Source organism: Platalea leucorodia, assembly GCF_965183815.1.
Source record: "Platalea leucorodia genome assembly, chromosome: Z".
Taxonomy (NCBI): Eukaryota; Metazoa; Chordata; class Aves; order Pelecaniformes; family Threskiornithidae; genus Platalea; species Platalea leucorodia.
The window spans coordinates 84801206-84824850 of record NC_138858.1 but is presented as its reverse complement, the minus strand read 5'-3'; the positions used below and the strand labels follow the sequence as shown (position 1 = coordinate 84824850).

The following is a 23645-nucleotide window of genomic DNA, read 5'->3' as shown; positions in this document are numbered from 1 at the left end:
TCCAATCCGCTGAGGAGCCCCCCAAAGACAGACTTTGCACCAGTTAATTTCATTCACCTTCTAAAATATGTGCAAAATCTGTCCTTAAGCTCACACACACAGCTTCATTTTATATTCCCTACTGTATTTACAGCATAAAAGATTTAAGGAATGCTGGCAAAAAGGTGTCTGTGTGGACAAAATTTGGAAAAAGGAAAGAATAAGTTAGCTTTTGCTCCCAGTCATTCCTGTTGCCAACAGCCCGGTACACCATGCTGACCCTCTGTGTTGACTGTATTCACGGCAGACTTCAAAGTCCATGTTTGCCCACATCTGCACACTTCAGGGGCAGAGGTGCTCAGCTGGGCATTGCCCCTCTCTGCATTAGTCATACAGCATCAGCAAAGAGCAGGGACGCACTTTTGACAGGCATCATTCTAGAAACAGCAGTTTGTGAGCACTTAGGCATTTTGCTTAATACTGCATAAAAAGTAAGTGTCTTCTGAATATAGGCAACAGCCAAAGTCAAGACTACCCTCCAGCAAGGCAGGCAGTAGTTTCTTCAGGGTTGTAACTATTGCTTTGGCAGAAATGATGTGTATATTTTTATAAACAAGGGAATGACTTAAAGCAAAGCACAATGTGAGCGGGCACTGTGTTCCTCAAGTTTCCCCTATTAAAGCCTAATACTGCTCAGTAAAACCTGGAGTGCAAACCTGGGCTGTTCTGCAACCACTGTTTGATAGTGTGACATAACATTTAACAAAGAAAGACAGGTATTTCCTTAGTGAACTAAAATGAGATACTGTCTTAGAAATTAAAATCAACATTATGCTAGGGTAGTGGTAACCTAGGACTAAAGGTAATAAAACTGAAGTATTAAAATAAACTTAGTTCTTTGGAACAGTTAACAAGGCCTTGCTTTTCCTGCAGAGAAAAAAAACCTACCTGTTTTTACTGGAAAATAAAAAAGGCCATTACAGAATAAAGAAAATCAGATTCCCTAAGGAAAAGTGTTTGAATGCTCAGCTCTAATCATTGTTAAGGTACTCCTGTTCTGCCACTTATGTCTGAGGGCACGATATAAATCCTCTTCAGTTTGGCCATTTGTAAATAGCGCTATTTCTGTGCAAGCAGGATTGCAAGCTTGCTCTCAGTGAATGGGAAGATGCAGTGCTGTGAGCCCTAGGCACCTAGGGACCTCCTGTAGGACTTGAGGAGGCATCATGGGTGGGTATTGGTGCCTTAGAATGGCATTAGATTCATGTATTTCATGTCACAGGATCTAAAGGATCTGTACATGATCAGTACATACAACACAGGGCCTGTGGAAGACCCATTCCTTATGAAGAGAAAGCTGGAGGCCAGACTGGATAACCTTGGTTGTCTCAAATGACAATCAATGCCCGTTAAGCATCTGAATCACTTCTCCCATGGCGAGGTGAGGTCTGGCCAAAATTTATTAAAGGTCTGGGATTTCCCAAGGGTCCCTGATCCATAACATAACACTAATAATACATGTGCATTTTTCAGAGCAGCATCAGGGGAAGAAGATTAAGGCTATGTACCTCTGTTATTTGTCTGGGAGGAACTCGATTTTGTTAGATGAATAGAATGGAAATGCAAAGTATTTATTATGCCGCACTCCACAGGTACTAGTATCCCTTTCGCACAAAGCACCTGTCTCAAAGTCCCTTGGTCAAAATGGAAAAATTCCTTGTGGCCTCAACAGATGTTGAAACAAAGTTTTCTATAACAGCTACTAATATACATGGCCAATATCACAACGCTTTTACAATAACTAAAAATGCAAAGCCCTCTAAAGTACCAGGTAGTAGAGTAAGAAGTAGAGCATTACGTATTTCTCTTTATCCTACGTTGCATACACTAATGAATCCAAATACTTATAAGCTGTGTAGTTAACAATGTTGACAAAAAAAAAAACCAACAAAGAACTGGCAACCTCAAAGTTTTTGGGGTTTTAATACCAAAACTTACCAAAATAAAAAATAAGAAAACATACTTCAAAAAATGTCACTTTTTGTAAATGTAATTCTAAAGGTAAATTCAGTAATTATCTGTAGAGCAACTCAGCAATTTATTTGTGCACAGATATTGATGGAATGATATAATCTTTTTTTTAAATCTCACAATCATGCAAAAAACTTTAGCTGCTTATGAAATTCAACTGATATAATGGACTGGCAACTAACGATCACTACGGCATATGACTCTAAATGCTGTACATAAACCAAAGTGAACAATGAAGAGAATTATCTTGGGAAGTTGAATAATGATTTGGCTTCTGTATTACTTTGCAATATGGTTCAACTCAGGTGGGGGGCAGGGGAGAGAAGAAAGCAAATTCCGGAAAGACAAATTGCAAGCAGTAGAACATGCCAAAAATTAACATTGTGATTTCTGCTTTTAGCACATAAACGTCACTTATGGAAAAATACCGTAATAATAATCATAACCTAGCACCTCTAGATTGTCGCAGCCATAGATCACTGAAATAGCTATGTACATAAAGCTGAATGAAATGGAGCAATATGATATCTAGATCATGTACTTTTGATGTACAATGATCTGACTTTATTATCTCCAAGTGTGTGTGAGGGGGAAATTTGATAAATTCAGTGCCACCTCACCAGAATAAAATGACCACAGGTAAAACCAGAATCAAGCTCACTGAAGCTAACAAGATCTCTATGGAGTGTACCTTGAGCAATTCTGCTAAAAATTTATGTAATGAATGCTACTCAGTAAAACCTTGTCAATTTATATATGCATTATAACAATAAAGATGGTCTGAAGATACCTGCTTTTTACCAGATACTGAATGTTTGTACAGTTTATGATTCTGCTTTTATCTTTGTCAGTAACAATTGCTTCATTATCAGTATTGTAAAGGGTTAATAAAGAGTTGAAACTTTGGCAGCATTTAGTTTCATCTGTTTGAATTTTCTTCACCCATTTTGATGAGACAATTTGTTGTATTTAATCAAACAAAAGCTGAATTACTAGAACAAACATACCAGAAAATCAGCAACAATGTCTTTTAAGTTTGTAAAAACAGCTCTGCATAAAGGAAAAGGCCACCAATAAATAGACTTGAAATGAACGCAAATAGACAGTCTAGTTATCTGTGGTTTCCTTCACATGGAAAGAAAACCAACACCCCCCTCCCAAACAAACTCAAGGGTATTTCTGGGCAGATTAATTTTCTGGGCAGGCAAGAATTTTACTCTAAATCCAAGTGCAAGCAGTTGCCTTTAGACTACTTGAGTAAGCCTTACCAGACAAAAGACTGCCATGGAGCAGTCAACTCAACATCAGTGTGATGTAGGGGAGATGTTTTCAAGTAGCTCTGTTGGGCATTATATATTTGAACCATGCAGGTCCACATTTTATTTACACCATTACCACACCTTTTTTTTAATACTAGGAATGATGAAGGGTTCTATTTCAGCAACAGTCAGTTCACCCACTCCTTAAATATATATGTATATGTACCTATGTATGCATTATCACCATCCCAACTGTTCATGCCTCTCCCTGAAATATCTCCCCTTTTCCCTAACTACAAGCTTAAGAAACATTGGCAGAGTTGATGACTCAATACTGATAAATGCAGCTTATGCAGGTCTATTTGCAGTTTTTTAGAGTTTGAAAACTTACCATAGCCCAGCTTGGTATCTGGCCAGGTGAAATTATATATATTCAATTTACCAAAAAACTAAACGTACTCACTGTTTCTCACTTTTCCCCATTGCTGAGAAAAGATTATTTTCTTTATTCACTTACCTATAAAATTTATTTTTCTGCAATGCTTACTGTTCTAAGGGCTGCAGTACATTGTAATCAGTTTTGATGGGTGGTAAAACTGTAGTTTTACTACAGTAGGGGAGTCCTTAGCATAAACACAAGATTTTGTCCAGTGATTTACATAAAAATTATGCTGGTGAGAATTTGAAAGATAGGCCACAATATTTTCATGACAGAGTTGGATTAGATTACAAAATTCATGAACCAGGAAAAGTATTAAAGTGCTGGAAAAATTGATTTACCTCAATGGGAGCCTAAAAGGAGCTGTACTGGGCATGAACAAAAGTTTATGTGGCCTTGCCTCCAACAAGGGCCAAATAAGCTGGCCAGATGTGATACTTCTCCCAGCAATTCTTCCATTTACAACTCAGGAGCTTCCTGAACCAGACACAGTTTCTTTCTATTTAGTAATCTTCAGGGGACTTCTCTTTCACAAACTTATCTTGAACTAACTACAGTGAACTTTGATAATTCAGAGTATCCAGTGGCAAGGAACTCCACAGGAATAGCATAAGATTCAGGTAATAAAATGACAGACTGCTCGCCTGAAACAGCTGTCAGCCTTGCATTTGCTGTTTGGTTTCCTTATAGCAGAAGGAAGAACAAGAAATAGAAGGAAACAAAAAACCCAGAATATTTCCAAACAGCTATGCTTTCCCATACAGTGGTTTTAAATCTGTAACAAAATAAACTCACACAATTTTATATTTCTGAAATAAACTTTGCAAAGAAAGACTATGGTGATTGTTCTAAGTTCATCTTCTGCTGTGCTATAAGACTGACCTACACAGAGAAATAATCTAATGATGAGACTCAAGTGTCTACACCTACTGCAACCTAAGCAGGTTGCAGCAGCTTACTGAGGTCCACAAAGTTTACCACCACAGGACTGTGGTCCAGTCAGCCTCTGCATGACTTCTTCAGAAATGAGAACTGCAACAGTTGTCACATCTATGTGCCACCGACTGGAAAAATGGTGAGAAATACTAAATTTTACAATACGGGATGAGACTGCCTAAAATTTATTCATAGCTGGGGCCTGGAATAGATTCTGCCAGTTGAGTAGTGCTGGTTCAGACACTGCAGAGAAAAAAAAGAGTAAGGGAGAAATAATTTTCCAGCGTCAAATGCATCTTGTAGACTAACTCCCTTCAAACATAGGGTTCACCTGTCTTGGAAAGCACGGGACGGAGGCACCTGCCAACCTCTGTCCCTGCACCTGACAGCAGAAAGAGCCATGTGGCCTCTAGGTAGTCCAAGGCTGGGAGGACAAGGAGGAATGAAGAAGAAAAAGGTGGAAGCAGCTGTGAGGAAGAGCAAGAATATGATGAGGAGCCTTGCAGTGTTCCCCATCATGATCCACTGTCACACCTCTGATGGTTCACCTACCGGCAAGTTGAAGATTGAGGTGGATTTGTATATGTCATTGTAATTTCACCTAATGATGGGACAGTTCACATGGTTAACCTCTCTCATCCTTGCGTAGTGCCTATTTATTATGAAAGAATAATTTGATGGTGCCTGCTGCAATCTGTTTTACCAGGGAGCAAAGCAGCAGTGAAAAACCTTCTGTACAATTTCAGTCAACAACTGCCCTCATTTCATAGCAAAAGGTTGTTTAAAAATGCCTTTTTGCTCTATATCTTATACATCACAGTTAGGAAAACCAATGGATAAGCACTTGGGCAGAGAGAAAACCTAGCATCTGAATGAACCAACAACTTGCTTGAACAAAAGTATCAAAACAGAAATAAGTGATAAGCCAAATGAAACAAAGGTCAGCTCATTGCTATGGACAAAATCTGTGGCAATACCAGAAAAGTAACTGAAATGAACTGGAAAAACAACACACTTCTTTTATGGATTGCCAGCACTGGGAGTCTCTTCAGGATACCAGGATTAGTCCATTGAGAATACCATGTTCAGTCAAGCAGGTGGGTTTTGATGCTGTTTTTGCAATTGGTATCCAGTAAAAAGCATAACTTTTCAGTTTGAATTGGATTGTATATTTCAAAAGATAATACATTTTCTTCTTCCTAGAATAGACATGTAATTCAAAAGAAAATAAACTTCATATTGTGAAATTGTCAGTTTTCTGTTTCTTCTGTCTGTAGAGTTAGAACTACTCCTTAGCTTTATATATTCAGCCTGTTTCATTACAAAACTGTCAGGTAGACTACCTGAAGGCTTTCTTCTTTCCTTCCATACCTGATATTATAGATAAAATTCTCCAGGACAATGAGTCTGAGCAGAGAAAAATGTTAATCAAATAGAAATTAATAAAATGGGAAAATATTAAATAATACTAGAACTCTGAAATGTAATGGTGAGTATGTCTTTGCAGCAAACATCTAGACAATTTAACTATGGAAAATAAAGAATGCACTATGCTTTCATAATGTATCCAAATGTTTGTATTCTCACTACTGTGTTGGCCCATATTATGTCTTTTCTATTGCTTGAAATGTTTCATTTTTTTCTAAAAATAGGAAAGTCAATAAAAGAAGCAATTAAATAATAGAGCTTGCATGATCTTCTGAGTTTACCTATAAATATTTACTATGTATCTTGCCCTTAGGTTGTTAAACTGATAATGCAACTTTAATTGCTTTTAATTGTTCTTGGCTAGACATGAAGACCTACTGCAAAACCTGAAAGATCTTTACGTTTTCCTAGACGATTGGGGAGAATGTATAGCTTCAAAGAATTTCACTGATTTGTGGGAGACCTAAATTAGTAAAACATTTACAGACTATTGTCTGTTAAGAAGTCATGGGTTAAACTTAGCACAGAACTACGAAAATGCCACAAAAACAATTTTTTAAAATAAGCTTTAATAACAGTGTTTCAATTGCTTTTGACAACTGCTGTAGAAAAGGAGTTTGGTAACAGGATTTTGTGGCCAAAATAAAGAAGTTAATAGATTTCCTCATAGAGTTCAAAGGAGAAAATACCACCGCCACCACCAACATGCAATCAGCGACTCATGACAAAACCCCTCATTCCAGATTAGGAATGTTAAAGATGTGCAGAATTTAACAGTAGCTGATATGCAGATCAGAAAGCTGGTAGGTAAATGTCCATGAAACCCAATTAGACAAAATTATTCATAGATAATTTGTAAAAATCGGAAGCAGAAAACCTGTTAAAATTTTTTTTTCATTCATTTATATTTTTTGACATGCTGCTCTTTGTGGCAAGGAAGAGTTTAAAATTAAAGAATACCTGCTAAAAGAGACGCACACCTCCCATTAAGCATGAAGACTATATCACTACTACAAAAACATAAAAGATTGGCCTCTCTAACCTTCCCACTAAATCTCATTTTTTTGGCAAACTTTCTCATACATCTTGGAGACACTTTATGGTATAATCAAATGAAAGACGAGGCATCTTATTGTAGGTTATGCTATTGCTGTTATGCAAGGAACATAACAAATCCCAGAACAGCAAACCAAAAAAGAAAGAAAAAGTTGAACCTACTTGTCTCCATATAATAAAATTATTTAGAAGCATGCAAAATATTAAATGAGTGCTAAATTCACAACTGTACAGGCATAACTCATGCAAATTAACTTGCTTCTGCAGATTTCTTTAAAGGAGGAAGCCAATTTGGGCATGTGAAGCACTGTGCAAACAATCTAAATTACATGACTGCAGATTATGCATTTAAGTTATTATCTTATTCAGATCTTTGTTCTTTATTTCAGCTGGTAATTATGCTTGTGCATTTTGTCTTAACTGTATTTGTAAAAATCTCAGAGGCAAAGATTTGTTTTTCTCCTAATTACAAAAAAGAAAAGCCCCTGGAGCACTATGAAGACTAAAATATTATATCCAATGTGTGACTGTGATGAATACTGTGAGTAATGTACATAACTCTTAGTTCAGAGGTAGCCAACATCTGGTTCTTGATTTCTAGATGTATATTGTCATCTCAAGATGAAAGTACTCCTGCAATTCACTGTTCCTTCAGTTCTCTTAGATACATGATATGTATCTTATAATTCAAGATAAAGGTTTTAGCATATAGCTCACAGGATAAGGAAGACATGTAACTACAGGTTTAGACACACATTCTCACTGAGAATCAAAAGTCCTGTCCTCAGTATAATTTCCTGAGCACAGAAGCATGGTTGGAATGTCCTGCACTTGCATTTCGTGTGGCTTATTTGCTTCTTAAAAGATCAGATGGTAGTAGATAGAGGTGGACCATCCAACACGTTCTGTCATGATCAGGAATTGCATGCTGCTAAGACAATAAATATATTAAAGACATTTATATGAAGAAAGATGCAAGAAGGTAGTTAAAATTTTACAGCTAAATATCTAAGGCATTCTTCATGAAGTTCTATTTTGGCAACATAAAGTTTTAATCTTTAAATTAATTCTGGCACATTTACAATGATGATATCTGAATCAGGTAAGTTCTACTGCATATTTATGCATAGGGCACGAAAATTATGCCACTACATGTTGTTCAGTAAATGGAGGTCATCTCTTCACAAAGGTATTATCAGAAAAAAATGCACGTGATTTTTCAATTCAATTTTTTCTGTTATATTGCCAAATCTTCTTGTGAAATTATGAAAGGTTAGCAAACAGTTGGAAAATAAAATTATGTATATTGGATTGCTGTCTTATTCATCTCCAATTTCTATATTTGCATATTGGGACTGTCAAGAAAAAGCAGTCATATCTTACATATGCCTATTTTAACCTCCTGTTATTTCAGCCAAATACAACCACCTTGCTTTATATAACCTGATTTCCTTCAAAAGCAGTCTTTCTCGTTGGAAACTTAAATATTAGTTCACCCAGAGGCTGTTTATCCAATGCAGGCTTCTGACTTGGCTCCTGTCAAGGCTAACTTTTGAGAAGTTAGTTTCTATATATAGTAGAATAATCAGTCAACAGAACATGTTTGCTGAAAGGCTGGCAAACTGAATCAGTTCAAACTGAAGTCTCTTTTCTAGCAAACTCAACATGTATCTTTGAAAGAGCATACTAGAGGTAGAGTTGACATTCTTTGTAAATCAGCTTTCACACTATTTTCCAACACTTGCTTTTGAGGAGGAAGAGCTGCCTGCTCTAAGAGATAATTAATTCTTGACTCTCCCATTGCCCTTTCTTCTAGCCTTCTACTGCCGAGGAAAATTCCCTGACCTAAGCAAGCTGTATCAATCACTGTGTAAAACAACACGACTAGTAACAGGGCAATTCTGGAGCAGTAAAAAGTGTGAGAGGGCAGCCTCATGTATTGGTGTTCCAGACAGGCCAATGAGAAGTGTGCATATTGCCCAAATTAGGAGTTGGCAAATTCTATTTATTTGTGCTTATTCTCTACTACAACATTGTTTTAATCATATGCTTTTACAGCAATATCCCAGGCATAAGAAAAGAGTATGGTCAGCTCTCTGGGAAGGTCACAAACCACTGCCAAAGGAATTGACAACAATTAGTAAAAGCAGAATTTTGCTGGGCTAGCTGTCCTTGGGCCATGATGTTTTCTTGAAAGCCTAGAAACTACCAGAATAGGGTATGAGAGATGTGACTCAAAAATACTCAGGATAAATCTAGGGGACTAGGAAGAATATATCATAGGATCACAGAATTATTACGGTTGGAAAAGACCCTTAAGATCAAGTCCAACCATTAACCTAGCACTGCCAAGTCCACCACTAAACCATGTCCTCAAGCACCACGTCTACCCTTCTTTTAATTACCTCCAGGGATGGAGACTCAACCACTTCCCTGGGCAGCCTGTTCCAATGCCTGACTACCTTTTTGGTGAAGAAGTTTTTCCTAATATTCAACCTAAACTTCCCCTGGCGCAGCTTGAGGCCGTTTCCTCTTGTCCTGTCGCTTGTTACTAGGGAGAAGAGACCAACCCCCACCTCACTACAGCCTCCTTTCAGGTAGTTGTACAGAGCAATAAGGTCTCCCCTCAGCCTCCTCTTCTCCAGACTAAACAACCCCAGCTCCCTCAGCCACTCCTCGTAAGACTTATTCTCTAGACCCCTCACCAACTTCGTTGCCCTTCTTTGGACACACTCTAGTAAATATGCATGACAGAAAAGGAGGTACAACTAATAAATGAAAATCTGTGTATAAATGTATATAAAACCCCCCAATTATAACCTATAGTTTTCCAATAAACTATTTAATCATGTACAAACAGATCCTTTTTGCAGTTACCAAGGGGCAAAATTTTTCTCTTAGATAAGCATGGTGAAACCCAGAATTGTTATCCTGCTCTTAGTAACAAAAATACATGAGAGACCTCTGTAGTATGGCTAACAACAAACTCTGTGCTCTTACAGACAGAACAAAATGGTAAACACAGTACTGCTACTGAAGTTCAGGAAGATGTTTTACTACAGCAGACAGGCTTATTGTAATACCTGTAGAAGACTAATCTGGTGGCACTCTATGATAGCCTGTCTGCGTTGGTAAATAAGGGAAGAGCAACTGATATCATCTGTCTTGACTTCTCTAAGGCCTTTGACATGGTCCCACACAACATCCTTGTTTCTAAATTGGAGAGATATGGGTTTGATGGATGGGATACTTGATGGATAATTGGCTGGATGGCTACATTCAAAGAATTGCAGTCAATGGCTCAATGTCCAAATGCCAATCAGTGACAAGTGGTGTCCTTCAGGGGTCCGCGCTGGGACCGGTACTGTTCAGTATCTTTATTAATGACATAGACAGTGGGACTGAGTGCACCCTCAGCACATTTGTGGATGATACCAAGCTGAGTGGCAGAGTTGATATGCTTGAGGGAGGGGATGCCATCCAGAAAGACCTTGACAGCCTGGAGAAGTGGGCCCATGTCAACCTCATGAAGTTCAACAAGGGCAAGTGTAAGGTCCTATACCTAGGATGGGGCAATCACCAGTATCAGTACAGACTGAGGGAATGAAGAATTGAGAGCAGCCCTGCAGAGAAGGACTTGGCAGATGAAAAACTGGATATGAGCCAGCAATGTAGACTTGCAGCCTAGAAAACCAATTGTATCCTGGGCTGCATGACAAGAAGTGTGGCCAGCAGATTGCAATTATAGCCCTCTGCTCTGGTGACACCCCACCGGGAGTACTGCATCCAGTTCTGGGGTTGCCAGCACAGGAAGGACATGGACCTGTTGGAGCAGGTCCAGAGGAGGCTACAAAAATGATCAGAGGGATGGAACACCTCTGCTATGAGGAAAGGCTGAGAGAGCTGGGGTTGTTCACCCTGGAGAAGAGAAGGCTCCGGGGAGACCTTCTTGTGGCATTTCAATATTTAAAGAGGGCTTATAAGAGAGATGGAGAAAGACTTTTTACCAGAGCCTTTAGTGACAGGACAAGGGGAAATAAATAGTTTTAAACTGAAAGAGGGTAGATTTAGAATGGATATAAGGGAGACATTTTTTATGATGAGGGTGGTGAGACACTGGAACAGGTTGCTCGGAGAAGTTGTGGAGGCCCCATCTTCTGAAGTGTTCAAGGTCAGGTTGGACAGGGCTTTAAGCAACGTGATCTAGTGGAAGATGTCCTTGCCCATAGCAGGGGGCTTGGACAAGACGATCTTTAAAGGTACCTTCCAAACCAAACCATTCTATGATTCTGTGATTCTGGATAGTTCAAAATGAGCCTTCTTTGCAAGGTAAGCTTCAGATTAGTGCAACAATAGGAGAAAAGAGAGTAAGAAAATTTTGACTCAGTTTTTACCTTAGTCACTTCAATATTCAATTTATTTGAAAGAAAAACAGTATACACTACAAATGAGGATAAACTGTACTGTTTCTATTCCTATTAAATTTCTATTAAAGTTAGTTATAGCCTTCCTCAAGTAAAAATCACAAAAATGGTACTGCAGAATTACTAGCTATAGTTTAAGAGGCTTTTCCTACAATCTGTGAATTGGCTTAAAGAACGTACACTTAGAAGCCAGATAACAACTTTTTTTTCTTTCAAATCTACATATCCAACCCGTTCTTCTGTTTTATGGTAATATGCAAGCCAGTGACCTTGCTATTTTATTTTTATTGACAATATTCAGTAGTGTTTTGCATGAATTATTGCAGAAAACACATGGGGTCATCTGTATCACACTGCAATTTTAACTATCTTCTAACTGAATGACTCCCAGAAGGGGAATAAGCACTACTAGTTGAAATATTCACATGCAAATAGGTGTTTTTATGGATGTCTATGTATAAATGATAATTACATGTCTATATATGTAACTTTTACTTTTTCCTTTCTCTAATACTCTTTGCTCTCTGGAATTGAAATGAACAGGTGCCCACAACTATTAGTAAAAGTAAAGGCATATTTTAAAATATTTTTATCTATGTTTACAGCTCTCTAGATTCAATATGTCATAAATGTTTACACTGTTATTCACCCAGAATTTTATTCTTTTTCTAGAGAAAGTAACTAATGGAGAGCAGACAGTTTTCCAAAGCAGTGAATTTTTTTTTCTTTTTCTTTTTTCCATTACTTATCACATTGCACAAAGTGGGGAAGTTTGGGTTCTGAACCTCAGGCTGGAGGCTAGGAAAGGTTTTTTTTTTTGCTGTAGGAGTTCATTGTTGTGGGTGATCGAATAGGGAGGAAATCAATATGGGGATGAGAGCCAGAGACAAGCCAGAATAAGACACTACACACAGACAACTGTTCCTTGGTAGCTCCACCTTTCCTCTGGTTTTGGATGAAAAAGAGAGAAACCTTGGCTTATTTAGTGCCATAACAAAACAGCAAAGGGTGCCTGTGCAACTTAAGGAGGCAACGTTGCTAAAAGAACTCCCTACCCCATAGGATCTTGCAAATGGCACTGAAGCCTGCACTGAAGAACGTGGTGCAGGTGTGACCCAGGAGCCCCTCGCTGTTGCTGAAGCAAGATATCATCATGCAGCTGATTGCAGGTGACTTTGCCGTTATGAAAAATGGTGTTTCCCACAGCATCCTCTGTGGTGGTTGCAATAACAGCACTAAAGCCGGAGCAGGTCTCACTGAGTTTGTAAGAACATGGAGTCAGTGGAGTGATCTTGTCCAAAGAGTGGGTCATATGGTAAGGATCAAAATTTGAAAGTCGTAATAGGTCTTACCACCGCAAACTGCCTTTGAATATATCTTTAAAAGCACAATATACCCATAAAATATTAAAAATAATGTAAATATACTACCACTATCTCACATTTCAGGAGAGAAATATTCAGACAGAAAGTCAGAGGCCTTTTTTTAGCAGTAAATACCATGTTATGTAGTTATAGGCAACGTTACAAACTAGAGAAATCACTGGCCTTTCTTTCTGGAAGCTTACACTATAAACACAGCTACACAGAGAGCCCTTATACAACCACAGGCACCATAAACCTCACCAGGCAGCTCTTTTTCTTCTCTAAAACAGTCTCTCTCCAACTTGCTCTCACCCACACTGCATGAGGTACTTTCATTTGTGCTTGCAAAAGCCCTATGGTAGCAAAACATCAGTTTGCCATGAAGGTGTAAAAGTAGTAAAAGTTACAAACTGCTTTAAAAAAAACCATACCATTTTTGACATGTTACTGAATGTCTCTCTTCCTGATTTTTTTTTTTCTTTTCTTTTCTTCTGAGACCTCAGCATTCTCTATACCATTTTCTGGACTCTATTGGAGAAAAAACCCACCCTGAATCCTATGTTAAATCAAATGAAGTTTTTGTTGCAACCCTATTATTATAACTCCTATTAGTACTTTCTGCCATTTTGCATGCCAGCTTTCCTTATGGCATTGTTTCAGTTTTCAGTTGTTTGTTGTTTTTGTTTTTTTTTTTTGTTTAACTGCTCTGAGATGAGCCTTAACCTTCAACATAGGAATATGGAATCTCCATCCTTAGAGATACTAAAAAAAGTTATTTCTAAATAAATAAACTCTATTATTCAAGACTGAATAAGGAGCCACCTTTGTGATTGCTCCAGGCAGTCCCTTTTACATCAGAAAGAAAGGAAATTGTAAAGTGCAAGTAAGGTCTTGGGTATCATACTTATAAGCTTATGTTTATCACACCTTATCCAAATTCATATAGCTTTTAGGCAAGCTGACATTTTGTCACTAAGAAAGAAATTAATATTTGAAGAAATGTCCAGATAATAAATATTTAAAATTTATTTTAATTTTCTCATAAAAGGAATATATTTCTACAACCCAACTGTTCAAAAAAAGCCAACCCCCCTCATTTCGTAATACAATTATCACTGGAAATTTGACCATTTGAACAAGACAGCTAGTCTTTATAAATCTGAACAGTTACAAGCACTGGAATACTCAATGGAATTTTTTAATAATGCACTGTCCCTTTTAAGTTCAGATGATATTTATCTAATGAATTGGGAAAAAATGATGCAAGAATCTTTCACAAGTTTATGAAATCTAACTGGTTTCATGCAGTCAGGGAGAAAATAGATACATTTCTATTAAAAATCTCTATATTTGCACTTGTTTATGAAACTCAGATTTTTTTTCCAAGAACACCATGAAAACAAAAGAATTATTCTAAGCTTCCCACAGAGTGTCCTATTATTACAGTATTGCTCTAAACTGCTGCAACTTTATTTTGGGAACATTATTGTATTTGAATTGTTCTGACAGAGGAGAACAACCAATACTTCCTGTTTTGCATGAAACAGGTCTTTTCTTTCAAGCACGTTTCAGTTGCGAGTAGTGCTAGGAAATTTCAAAACAGAGGCATTAACTCCAAATACTCCAACACGCAGCTGGCTCATGACTGCAGTGACCGAATATACTGAAAAACACAAGGGCCAGGAGCTGTGGCCAACACCTGGGGCTGAGCAAAGGAGCACAGCGTGCGTTTGTACATTACTGCTGCCCTGCATACCTGCAATCAGTGCTCCTGAGCAGCCCCAGCCTTCCGTGGGACAGGGCTGTTCAATACCCCCAGCCAAAACCAGGCATGGGGACACAGTGCTTCAAGCAGGGCAGTGCTGTGTCTTATCGCTATTCTCTTTACTGGACTAGACATAAGCAATGATACTAATTTCTTGGTTTAGGTTTAGCACATTTTTATCCTCATAAGACAGTTAAGCGTCTGCATAACTTCCATCATTAAAGTACTTTGACAGACTTCAAAGGGACCACTAGCATGCTTAATCTTAAACGAGTGTGTAGGTATCTATTGAATTGTGGTTTCTAGTGGGGTTTTCTGACCTGGTGAGAACAGTCAGTACTGTTCTGAAAGTCCAACTTGTTTGCGTAGGGGTAGCCCACAAATCATACCTGCAGCATTTGTTCTTCCTCTGAAAATATCGTCGTACGCTTTCCATTGTGGGGTCACCTGGTAGGCGTGGATGAACACCACAAAAACCACTACCAAGCACATTAATGGCACCAGAGCAGCGGTGAAGAGAGCAGCGTAGGCATTTGGAATGAAGCACCTGATGGAAAAAATGGGGAAAAAAACTGTTTATAAAAATAAGAGACACCTTATGCTTTACAAACCACAAATTCTTTAACTCTGTTCCCAGAGTAACCTTGATAGGATGCATTGGGTTCTGTTGGTTCTTATTGCCTTATCGTATCTTAAAGAATATAAGATTTGCACCTTAAAAGTATGCATGTTATATTTTAGCCTAACCAATGTTGAAGAGATTTAAACTGTTGCAATGGAACAAATTATATTTTAACAAACTCCATGCATGCTATATTCATTTAATGTGATCACTCTTAGTCACCAAAGTCTAAAAGGGCATGATGCAATTTTCTATACTTAGCTCCTGAAACCACAAATTAAATTTTGAGAAATATATTTTTAAAATAAATGAATAAGTCTTAAAGGCAAGATAACTATTCCTCCTCAAGCTGTTGGAAATTATATGTCATTTCCACACTGAAGCCAAATGCTCACTCCCTCCCGTTTTTTTTTTAAATTGTCCTGTCTCTCCTTACCCTTTCCATTTATTAAAGTTATAATTATTTATAAAGATGTGACAGGAACACGAGCTATTCCAAAAAGAGTCAAATTACGCATATAAGACGATGACTTGAAGGATATGGAGATGATAGCTAAAGAGAGCTCTCAACGGTATGAGAGATCAGGGTTTTCTGTGAACTCCCTTGAGGTCAGTATGTGCTTTACTGCCACTGACCTACTCTAGAGATGACGCACAACGGAGTAGCCCAAGGGACGGCTCGGGAGTCAGTATGTCTAGAGAGTATGTGGTCACTGCTGTCCCTATTAAGAGGGTGTAACTTACCCAGCCCTTCTGTTTGTCAGGTCAGCTCTGCTGAATAACCTTAGAGTCCATGCTGATATAATATACATCTGAGAACAGCCTGGGTACACGTTTCACTGTACCTGGTATAGCCACTGGTTTTGCTTAAGTGGACACGAGTACTCTATCCAGCAAGTCCTGCAAGACTCTGGGATTGCATTCTGCGCCAGCTCTGCCACAGCATCAGTCAGGCACACTCAGTGCATCCCCAAATCATTTCCAGCAGAATCTAGATACCTTCTACAACTCTCTTCAAAAGGTACAGGCTCAATCAGACAGCAAGTTGAGACACCACCTGATAACATCACTGAGAAAATAAGCAAGCAAGAGGGAGGGTAGGAACTCTCTATTGCAGTTAAAGGTGTTTGTTTCACAGAATCACAGAATGGTTGAGGTAGAAAAGGACCACTGGATGTCATCTTGTCCAGTCCCCCTGCTCAAGCATGGATACATAGAGCTGGTTCCCCAGGACTGTGTCTAGATGGTTTTTCAATATCTCCAAGGATGGAGACTCTCTGGGCAACCTGTGCCAGTGCTTGGTCACTCAGACAGTGAAGAAGTGTTTCCTGATGTTCCGATGGAGGTTCCTGTGTTTCATTTTGTGCCCATGGCCTCTGGCCCTGTCACTGGGCACCTCTGAAAAGAGCCTGTCTTCATCCTCTTTGCAGCCTCCCTACAGGTATTTATATACATTAAAAAGATCCCTTTGAGCCTTTTGTTCTCCAGGTTGAACAGTCCCAACTCTCTCAGCCTTTCCTCATAGGAGAGATGCTCCAGTCCCTTACTCATTTTGGTGGCCCTTCATTGGACTTTGTCCAGTCTGTCCATGTCTCTTTTATACTGAGAAGCCCAGAACTGGACCCAGAGCTCCCGGTGTGGCCTCATGAGTGCTGAGCAGAGGGGAAGGATCATCTCCCTCAACCTGCTGTCAAGATGGTTGGCTCCTGGATACAACACGTTATACAACATGTTATACAACATGTTATACAACATGTTATTATTCCATTACCATGACACATTTGCCACATGGACCTACCACGTGTCTCGTATCCCTAGCATTGGATAGGAATAGAAGAAAAATGTCCTAAAACAACAGCTAAGTTGGTGTTCCAGAACACTATTCTATAGAAAAAGGCCTAGAAAGACTGATGTGGAAACTGGAATGAACTACATAATTACAAACCTTACTTGTTTAAAGAAAAGCATTATCTCCTGCAGTATAGCCCTTAAGCAAGTTTGTGGTTTTTTGTTTTTTTTTTTTAAACAGGCACTAGACTTTGTAAAGTAAGTCTTTAATCCATGAAAGACAGAACATTCTTCATAATGAAGTTATTTTTGTATTTCTTTCTTGGGTGAGTAACTATAAGGTTTTTGTTTGTTTTGAATCTGAGTAATAGCAAGAAAAAATACAGCTATCAGTTGAAATACATGCCTTGTGCAATGGGGATGAGAAAAATCAAACACTGTTAACTTCTTCAGAGACTGTCATTTTGTTACAAAGCTTCTGTGACTTCCTGTGAACACCTTCTAGTGTTTCTTGCAGTACCAAATTGTACATTTTTTCCTGACTGTTTTGAGAAGTTTTGCTACCAGCTTACCTAGTATTGAAAAGACAACTGTTTAGCTTTCATCCCAAGCTGCCTCCACTCTTGTCCTTCTTGACTATCAATCATCTGAATGGAGGTTCCATCTCTGCTTCTGTTTTGACCACCTTGTTCTGATCATTCGCTTTGTTTTGATCCCTGATTTTGTTTTGATTACTATAAATTTCTCTGGTAACCTTGATAGTAACATATTCCCATTTGTTGATTCTCTTCCACTACTCTTAGCTAAACTAATTTCTTTTCATTATCTTCAAGAATCCCTCTGGTAGCCTCTCAATCTCCTACCCCACTTCTGGTGTCACTTTTTCCATAAACAGCAGTCTACTTCCATCTCAAACACTTCTAATTTACAAAATTTTTTTCCAACTTATGAGAACGTTAAACACATTATCCAAAGCCCTGTGTAGGTCTGTATCTGTTATAATTCTATGAAAGAGGCTAGACATAATTTTAGAAATAATTGTCTTTAGTATGTATCTTCTCTAAGGTATAATTCCATAGTAGTATGCAATGATTTGTTAATCATTTTAAAAGTGAAAAAAAATCAAACAAACCAGGAACTATATTAGTTTTTTTTCCTTCAGTATGAAGCAATAAAACACTTGCTTTACATATTTTTTTGCCAGGAATAGAATGATGAGAAACAGCTTTAATATATAAGATTTTTTTCTCTCTTGAGAACTACTACAGATGTTCATTCAGTCTAAATTGATATGTTTAAATACAACAAACACAGAGAGATTAGGACATACAAATTAACTGACAATATCATCTCTTCTTTGGAAAAGACGTAACCTCAGAAAATCATATATATTTAAATCAATTAATTTATTAAAATGACCTCACTTATTGGCCTGCCAGAATCAGGGCTTTACCTTTGTTTTGTTTTTTTTTCCCCCTTCTAATCTATAAAAAGGGATTGCTAGGCTTGCTTTCTTCTCAAGGGGCGAAGCATATTTATCTGACCCTTTAAGTGTCTTTGTAAAGTCTGCTGTGATATCTTAAACCATAACATTTCCTGAAATCTGGAGAAGGATTCCAGCTACGTAAGATGCAAAATGCCTTCTTTTATTTTTCCTAATATTTTTAAAGGAAAAAGAGAAGACAACTGACATGATGTACACTGGAACTATTTGTTAACACAATTATATAATTAATATTAAAAAAGGAAAAAAAAAACAAAAACAAACAACCAAGCAACATTGCTAAGGAAATAAGGACTATTTAAAAATTCAGGAAGTTATTCAATGAAAGGACTGACATATTTTGTTCCTTTCTAAACAAGAAAGATTTAAAATTGCTCAATGTGTTATAGATAGTTTCATTCCTTTATTGCCATGCCTTGAATTCTAAGGACAATATCTCCTTCAAATTCGTCTTGAAACTATGGAAAGTTAAGTTTGACAAAAAATTGCAAGTCTTTCGGTCTAAAAAAAAATATCTGGTGTTCTCTTTTAGTTTTGTCAGCAGGCAGTTAACCTTTTGACGTTTACTTGTCACATGAGTTTCTCTCCAGAGCTAGACCTAGATTATTATTACTGTTGTTGTTGCTATTTTTTTATTTATTATTTATTTTAATTTTTATTATTTAATTCTGGGGACAAAGCTTGACAACTCTTGAGCTTCTCCCTTTCTTTTGGCACAGTGAGTTGGCAGGCAGCCTGGCACAGAGAACAGAGAATTGTGGCACCATCTGAGTTTGCTCATATTGCACATGTTACATCAGGAAAGTAAAAGGCAAAGGTCAGACACATGAATTTGGACTTATATTTGTATTTCATCACATCCATTTAGAGAATGAAATCTATGTACCTAAAAAAACCCAATAATGAAAGCCAAAGCTTGAATAATTTATTCATGCTTACTCAGCAAATTCTTCACAAAGTAGATGACACAATGTTAAAAAAATGGAAATATGCAAGTTAGTTTATGATCTACATACACTACTAGATGTTCACACACTCTGGGCTTTCTTAAAAAGCAACTAGCTCTGTTCCAGATCTTGGCTTTGTTGTGGAAGAAAGCTACATTACCCTTGAGTTGGCATTCCATATTTCTTCTAGAACATGCTCAAAAATTTTATACTAAGTCCAGAGCAGGCTAGACAATGGAAACGCTTTTTGCAAATAATGACTTGCTACAAAGTTGTTAATCTGACAAATTATCTGCAGCAAATTGTGTATGACCTGTATCTAAGCAGCATACCAAAAACTAAAATGTCTTTCTATTATGAACTCATCCTAGATGATGATATTTATTATCTGCTTCTGAGGTTTTGGGCAGCTTCTCTGAGAAGATCTGTTCTCTTGCATTGCATCTCAGAATCACCAATAAACTCAGTTCTCTGCTATATGTTTGTTTGCAATTTCAGCTGACAAACTGCTCCTGTGTGGGCTTACATCTAGTGCAATAATTCTTACAGGAGTTTATGCTGCTCCTTCTGGTCTCTTCTTCCAACTTTCTGCTTGTTGTGGTATACTGCTGTTCTTTATATCAAATACCTTCACAGCTTTTGGCAGCAAGGTACAAAACCAAAGCACCAAATGTCCAGGTAATGCTGTACTATTTTATTTCCCTTAGCACCAAGCTAGAGACCCCGGTACATGGACTCTACACAGACGATTCAGGATTGCTGATGTTTTATGCACATGGCCATCTGCCACGATTGTAGAATAAACACAGTGAATCAATGCAGAGTAGCTCATGAGCCACGGAGCTTTAAAGCGCAGCATTTTAAAGCAAATGAAAAATAATGCTCATTGACTTTAAAACTACATGCAGTAAAATGCAGTGTTTAGCAACTGTTTGAGACTGAATCAGTGGTGGGCATACCCTCAGAGCAGATAACTGTGGCGGCTTTTGCAGTGTCAAAGCCTCCTGAACCTGACGAATTCTCAGCCTGAACAGATTATACAGTTCCAATCTTTGTTTTATATTGTAAGAGTAGTCATTTTCCATAAATACATTAAGCAACAAGATTAATGTTGTTTTGTTTTCCACTCCCCTGACAGGGAAATAAGTATGTGGACAATTTTGTTTGTATGTGCTGTTTTTTTAAAAAAGTTGCTTATGTTGCTATGAACTGACATGAAGAAAACCAGTCAGAAAGGGTATACTGAGCTTAAAATGGGTAACATTGGAGATGATACTCACTAGTTCCTGAAGAAATTCAAGCCACATTCATACCAGAGAAATTTCTGTTTCTAGAGTAGATAAGATTCTAGACATTTCTACAAGATTAGGCAAAAATTCACAGTGCCAAAGGGACATGGGTTTAGACCTGTAGTCTTCATTCCACTTCATGCAGTCTTCTAGATAGGCTAACAACAGACTACACAACACCATGAAAACATGGACTCAACACGTATTAAAATTCAGTGGAAGACCCATTTAAAGAGAGTGGCCCACTCTGATGTGTCCTATAACTGCCTTGGGCAATGGGAGGTCACGTAGCACTTATTTGGAGGGGTTTTAAGCTTTACTGCACAAATAGGAAGTTTGCAGCCCAGCCAAAAAACAACTGCATTTATACCAGATGCTACCTTGCTACTTAACATTGCAGCAAATGTTGGCCTGTGATGGTATCATGGACACAGCTATGGGATGGTTTAACACGGGTGAGAATTTGAAAATATTTTTGAAGTACCATCAGCAATGACTCACTGTCCCTATGAACCTTGTACTAAAGGAAATTGTACTGTGGCTGAGAACTAAAAAGCTTTTCTCTTCATGAAAAAGTTTTTCTCTCTACCACACCCTACGTTGTTACTGCCTGGTGTCTGTCTAGCCTGATAAAGAACATGCAACCTCTCCAAGAAACCTGTTTCAGTGCTTCACAGCACTTACCTCTAGACACCATTTCCCAGTGTTAAATCTTTCTTGGTGTGGTGTACACGTTACATCTTGGCATAGCCAACACAAATGTGGGAAACAGATTTTTCCCTTGTTTGCTGCAACATTTCTTTATCTACTTGTAAATTGCTATAATTTTCCCCTTTGGTCTTCTTTTAACTGAACAATCTAGATCTTTCAGTCTTTCTGAGCATATTTTATATTTAAGACCTTTGTCAGTCTCATTGATTACTCTATTTTGCTAACGTACTTCTTAAATTATGAGGTCCAGCACCTTTGATAGCATTTCATGTCAGTACATGACCACAGCAGGACTTTATGTGTCCTTAACACTAAGTTCCTTTATAGACAGGCCAATACCACGTCTGCCTTTTGCGCTGTAGCACAGAGTTGTTGAGTCATGCTCAGTTTATCATCCACAATGCGCATGAGATCTTTTCGTGCAGAACTGGTAAACAGTCAGTTATTCCCCATCCTATTTTTGCATAGCTAATTATTCTTGGCAAGACACAATTCTTTCCACATGTCCCCACTGAATGCCATACTACTTTTTCAGAACAGATCTCAGATGTCAATAACATTATGAATTATAACAGACATTGAATGTACTTCTTTCCCAGCTTTGTGCTGTGGTAAATACGAATGGAAATTCCTTTATCCCAGGCTTGTATCATATGAGGCAAATGTAAAATTTTCCAGTCCATTAGTAACCAAGAAAGATGTTGAAAAATATTTGAAAGACATTTTAAAGTCATGATTCCTTGAGAAGTTCCATCTAAGAATTCTGAAAAATTTACCTGAGAACATAGTCTGTTGACAGTCTTTTTCAATATATCTTTGAATATATAAGGAAATTTGAGATAGACTAACATTGCTCCAAAGTTCAGAAAGGGCAACGACATGATCTAACTGATGTATCGGCCTGTTGAACAGATCTAACTGAACAAATATGAGACAAGTAAAACGTTCAGCTCATGAAGAATTAAAAAGCAGAAATCAAGATGCTTTTCTGGACAACAGATTACTCAGATAAACTTGATTTCATTCTTTCCTGAGGTTACAGGTTTGGTTTATAAATGCACTTGGAAAATTTTGACACTATTTGAATTACAAAGGGGGATTCAACACAAGGAAAGTAAATTTGTAAAACCTACTACAAATCTACCACACTCACTGGCTAGTTCTTAATTCTGCAGGAAAGAATTTGGAAATTACTGTGGATCACATTAAGCAGAACATGAGGCATAACTTTATGCTGCTGCAAAGAGGTAGATGTCATACTTGGATGTATGAACAGCAGTGTGTGTTGCAACACATATGAAGTAACTGTTCCGCTCTAGTCAGCATTACCAAAACCTCAGTGGCAAGTTGTGTCTGGTTTTGGCACGTTTCAAAAACATTAATTGAATGAATAAAGTTCACAGTAGAGCTGTGAAGGCTACCAGAGGTCTTATAAATGTGTTCCACTCAGAAAGACTGAAAAAAATTGTTTTGATTTGTTTTGGTTTGTTTGTTTTGTTTTGTTTGTTTTTTTCTAAAGAGAAGGGACATGTATTGGCAAACTACAAGTAGGCAAAAGAACTGGCAATCTACGAGTAGGAAAAAAAAAAAAGAATAATACTTTCTCCATGTTGTGATATATTTTTCTTGCTGGAAAACACAAGCTGAGGGGCTTAAATTTCTATTTGCAGCATAGAATGAAAACTTAGTGATGTAAAATAATTTTTACAAGACTTTTGAGGATGTCAGTGCCAGCTCAAAAAGCACAATGCAGGAGATTGCAATTGTCAGGACAATGCTCAGACAATCAGGCCTCTGTCTCTATGGATGCATTTACATCCAAATACAGCTTGAAACAACATTTATCAACTAGATGTTGGTCCAATGTTGGCACAATACATCTGTCTGGTTAAGTGAAAAGGAAAAAGAAGGATCTATGAAGAATTCCTGTTGTCATTCAATACTGACTTAGTGGGGGGACACTCACACTGGCAAATTAAGATCTAGGGATCTATAGTCAAGCATGGATCCTCTTACCATCCAAAATGCCTAACTCTGTTTTGCATCACTCCAACTAGGTATTTTCAAAACAATGTCTAGGCAGAGGCAGACTGAGTAAAAAAA

At 37.8% G+C, this 23645-nt stretch overlaps 1 protein-coding gene across 1 annotated transcript in view; it reads right to left on the bottom strand.

Annotated features, from left to right (window-relative positions):
* The window catches only part of ADGRV1 (adhesion G protein-coupled receptor V1), a gene marked incomplete at both ends in the record, with an annotated part of 282764 nt that overhangs the window by 41250 nt on the left and 217869 nt on the right, over positions 1-23645 (bottom strand). The window contains one exon of the mRNA XM_082336231.1: positions 15071-15228. Within this exon, the coding sequence (XP_082192357.1) occupies positions 15071-15228 (158 nt within the window). The remainder of the gene's footprint in view (positions 1-15070; positions 15229-23645) is intronic.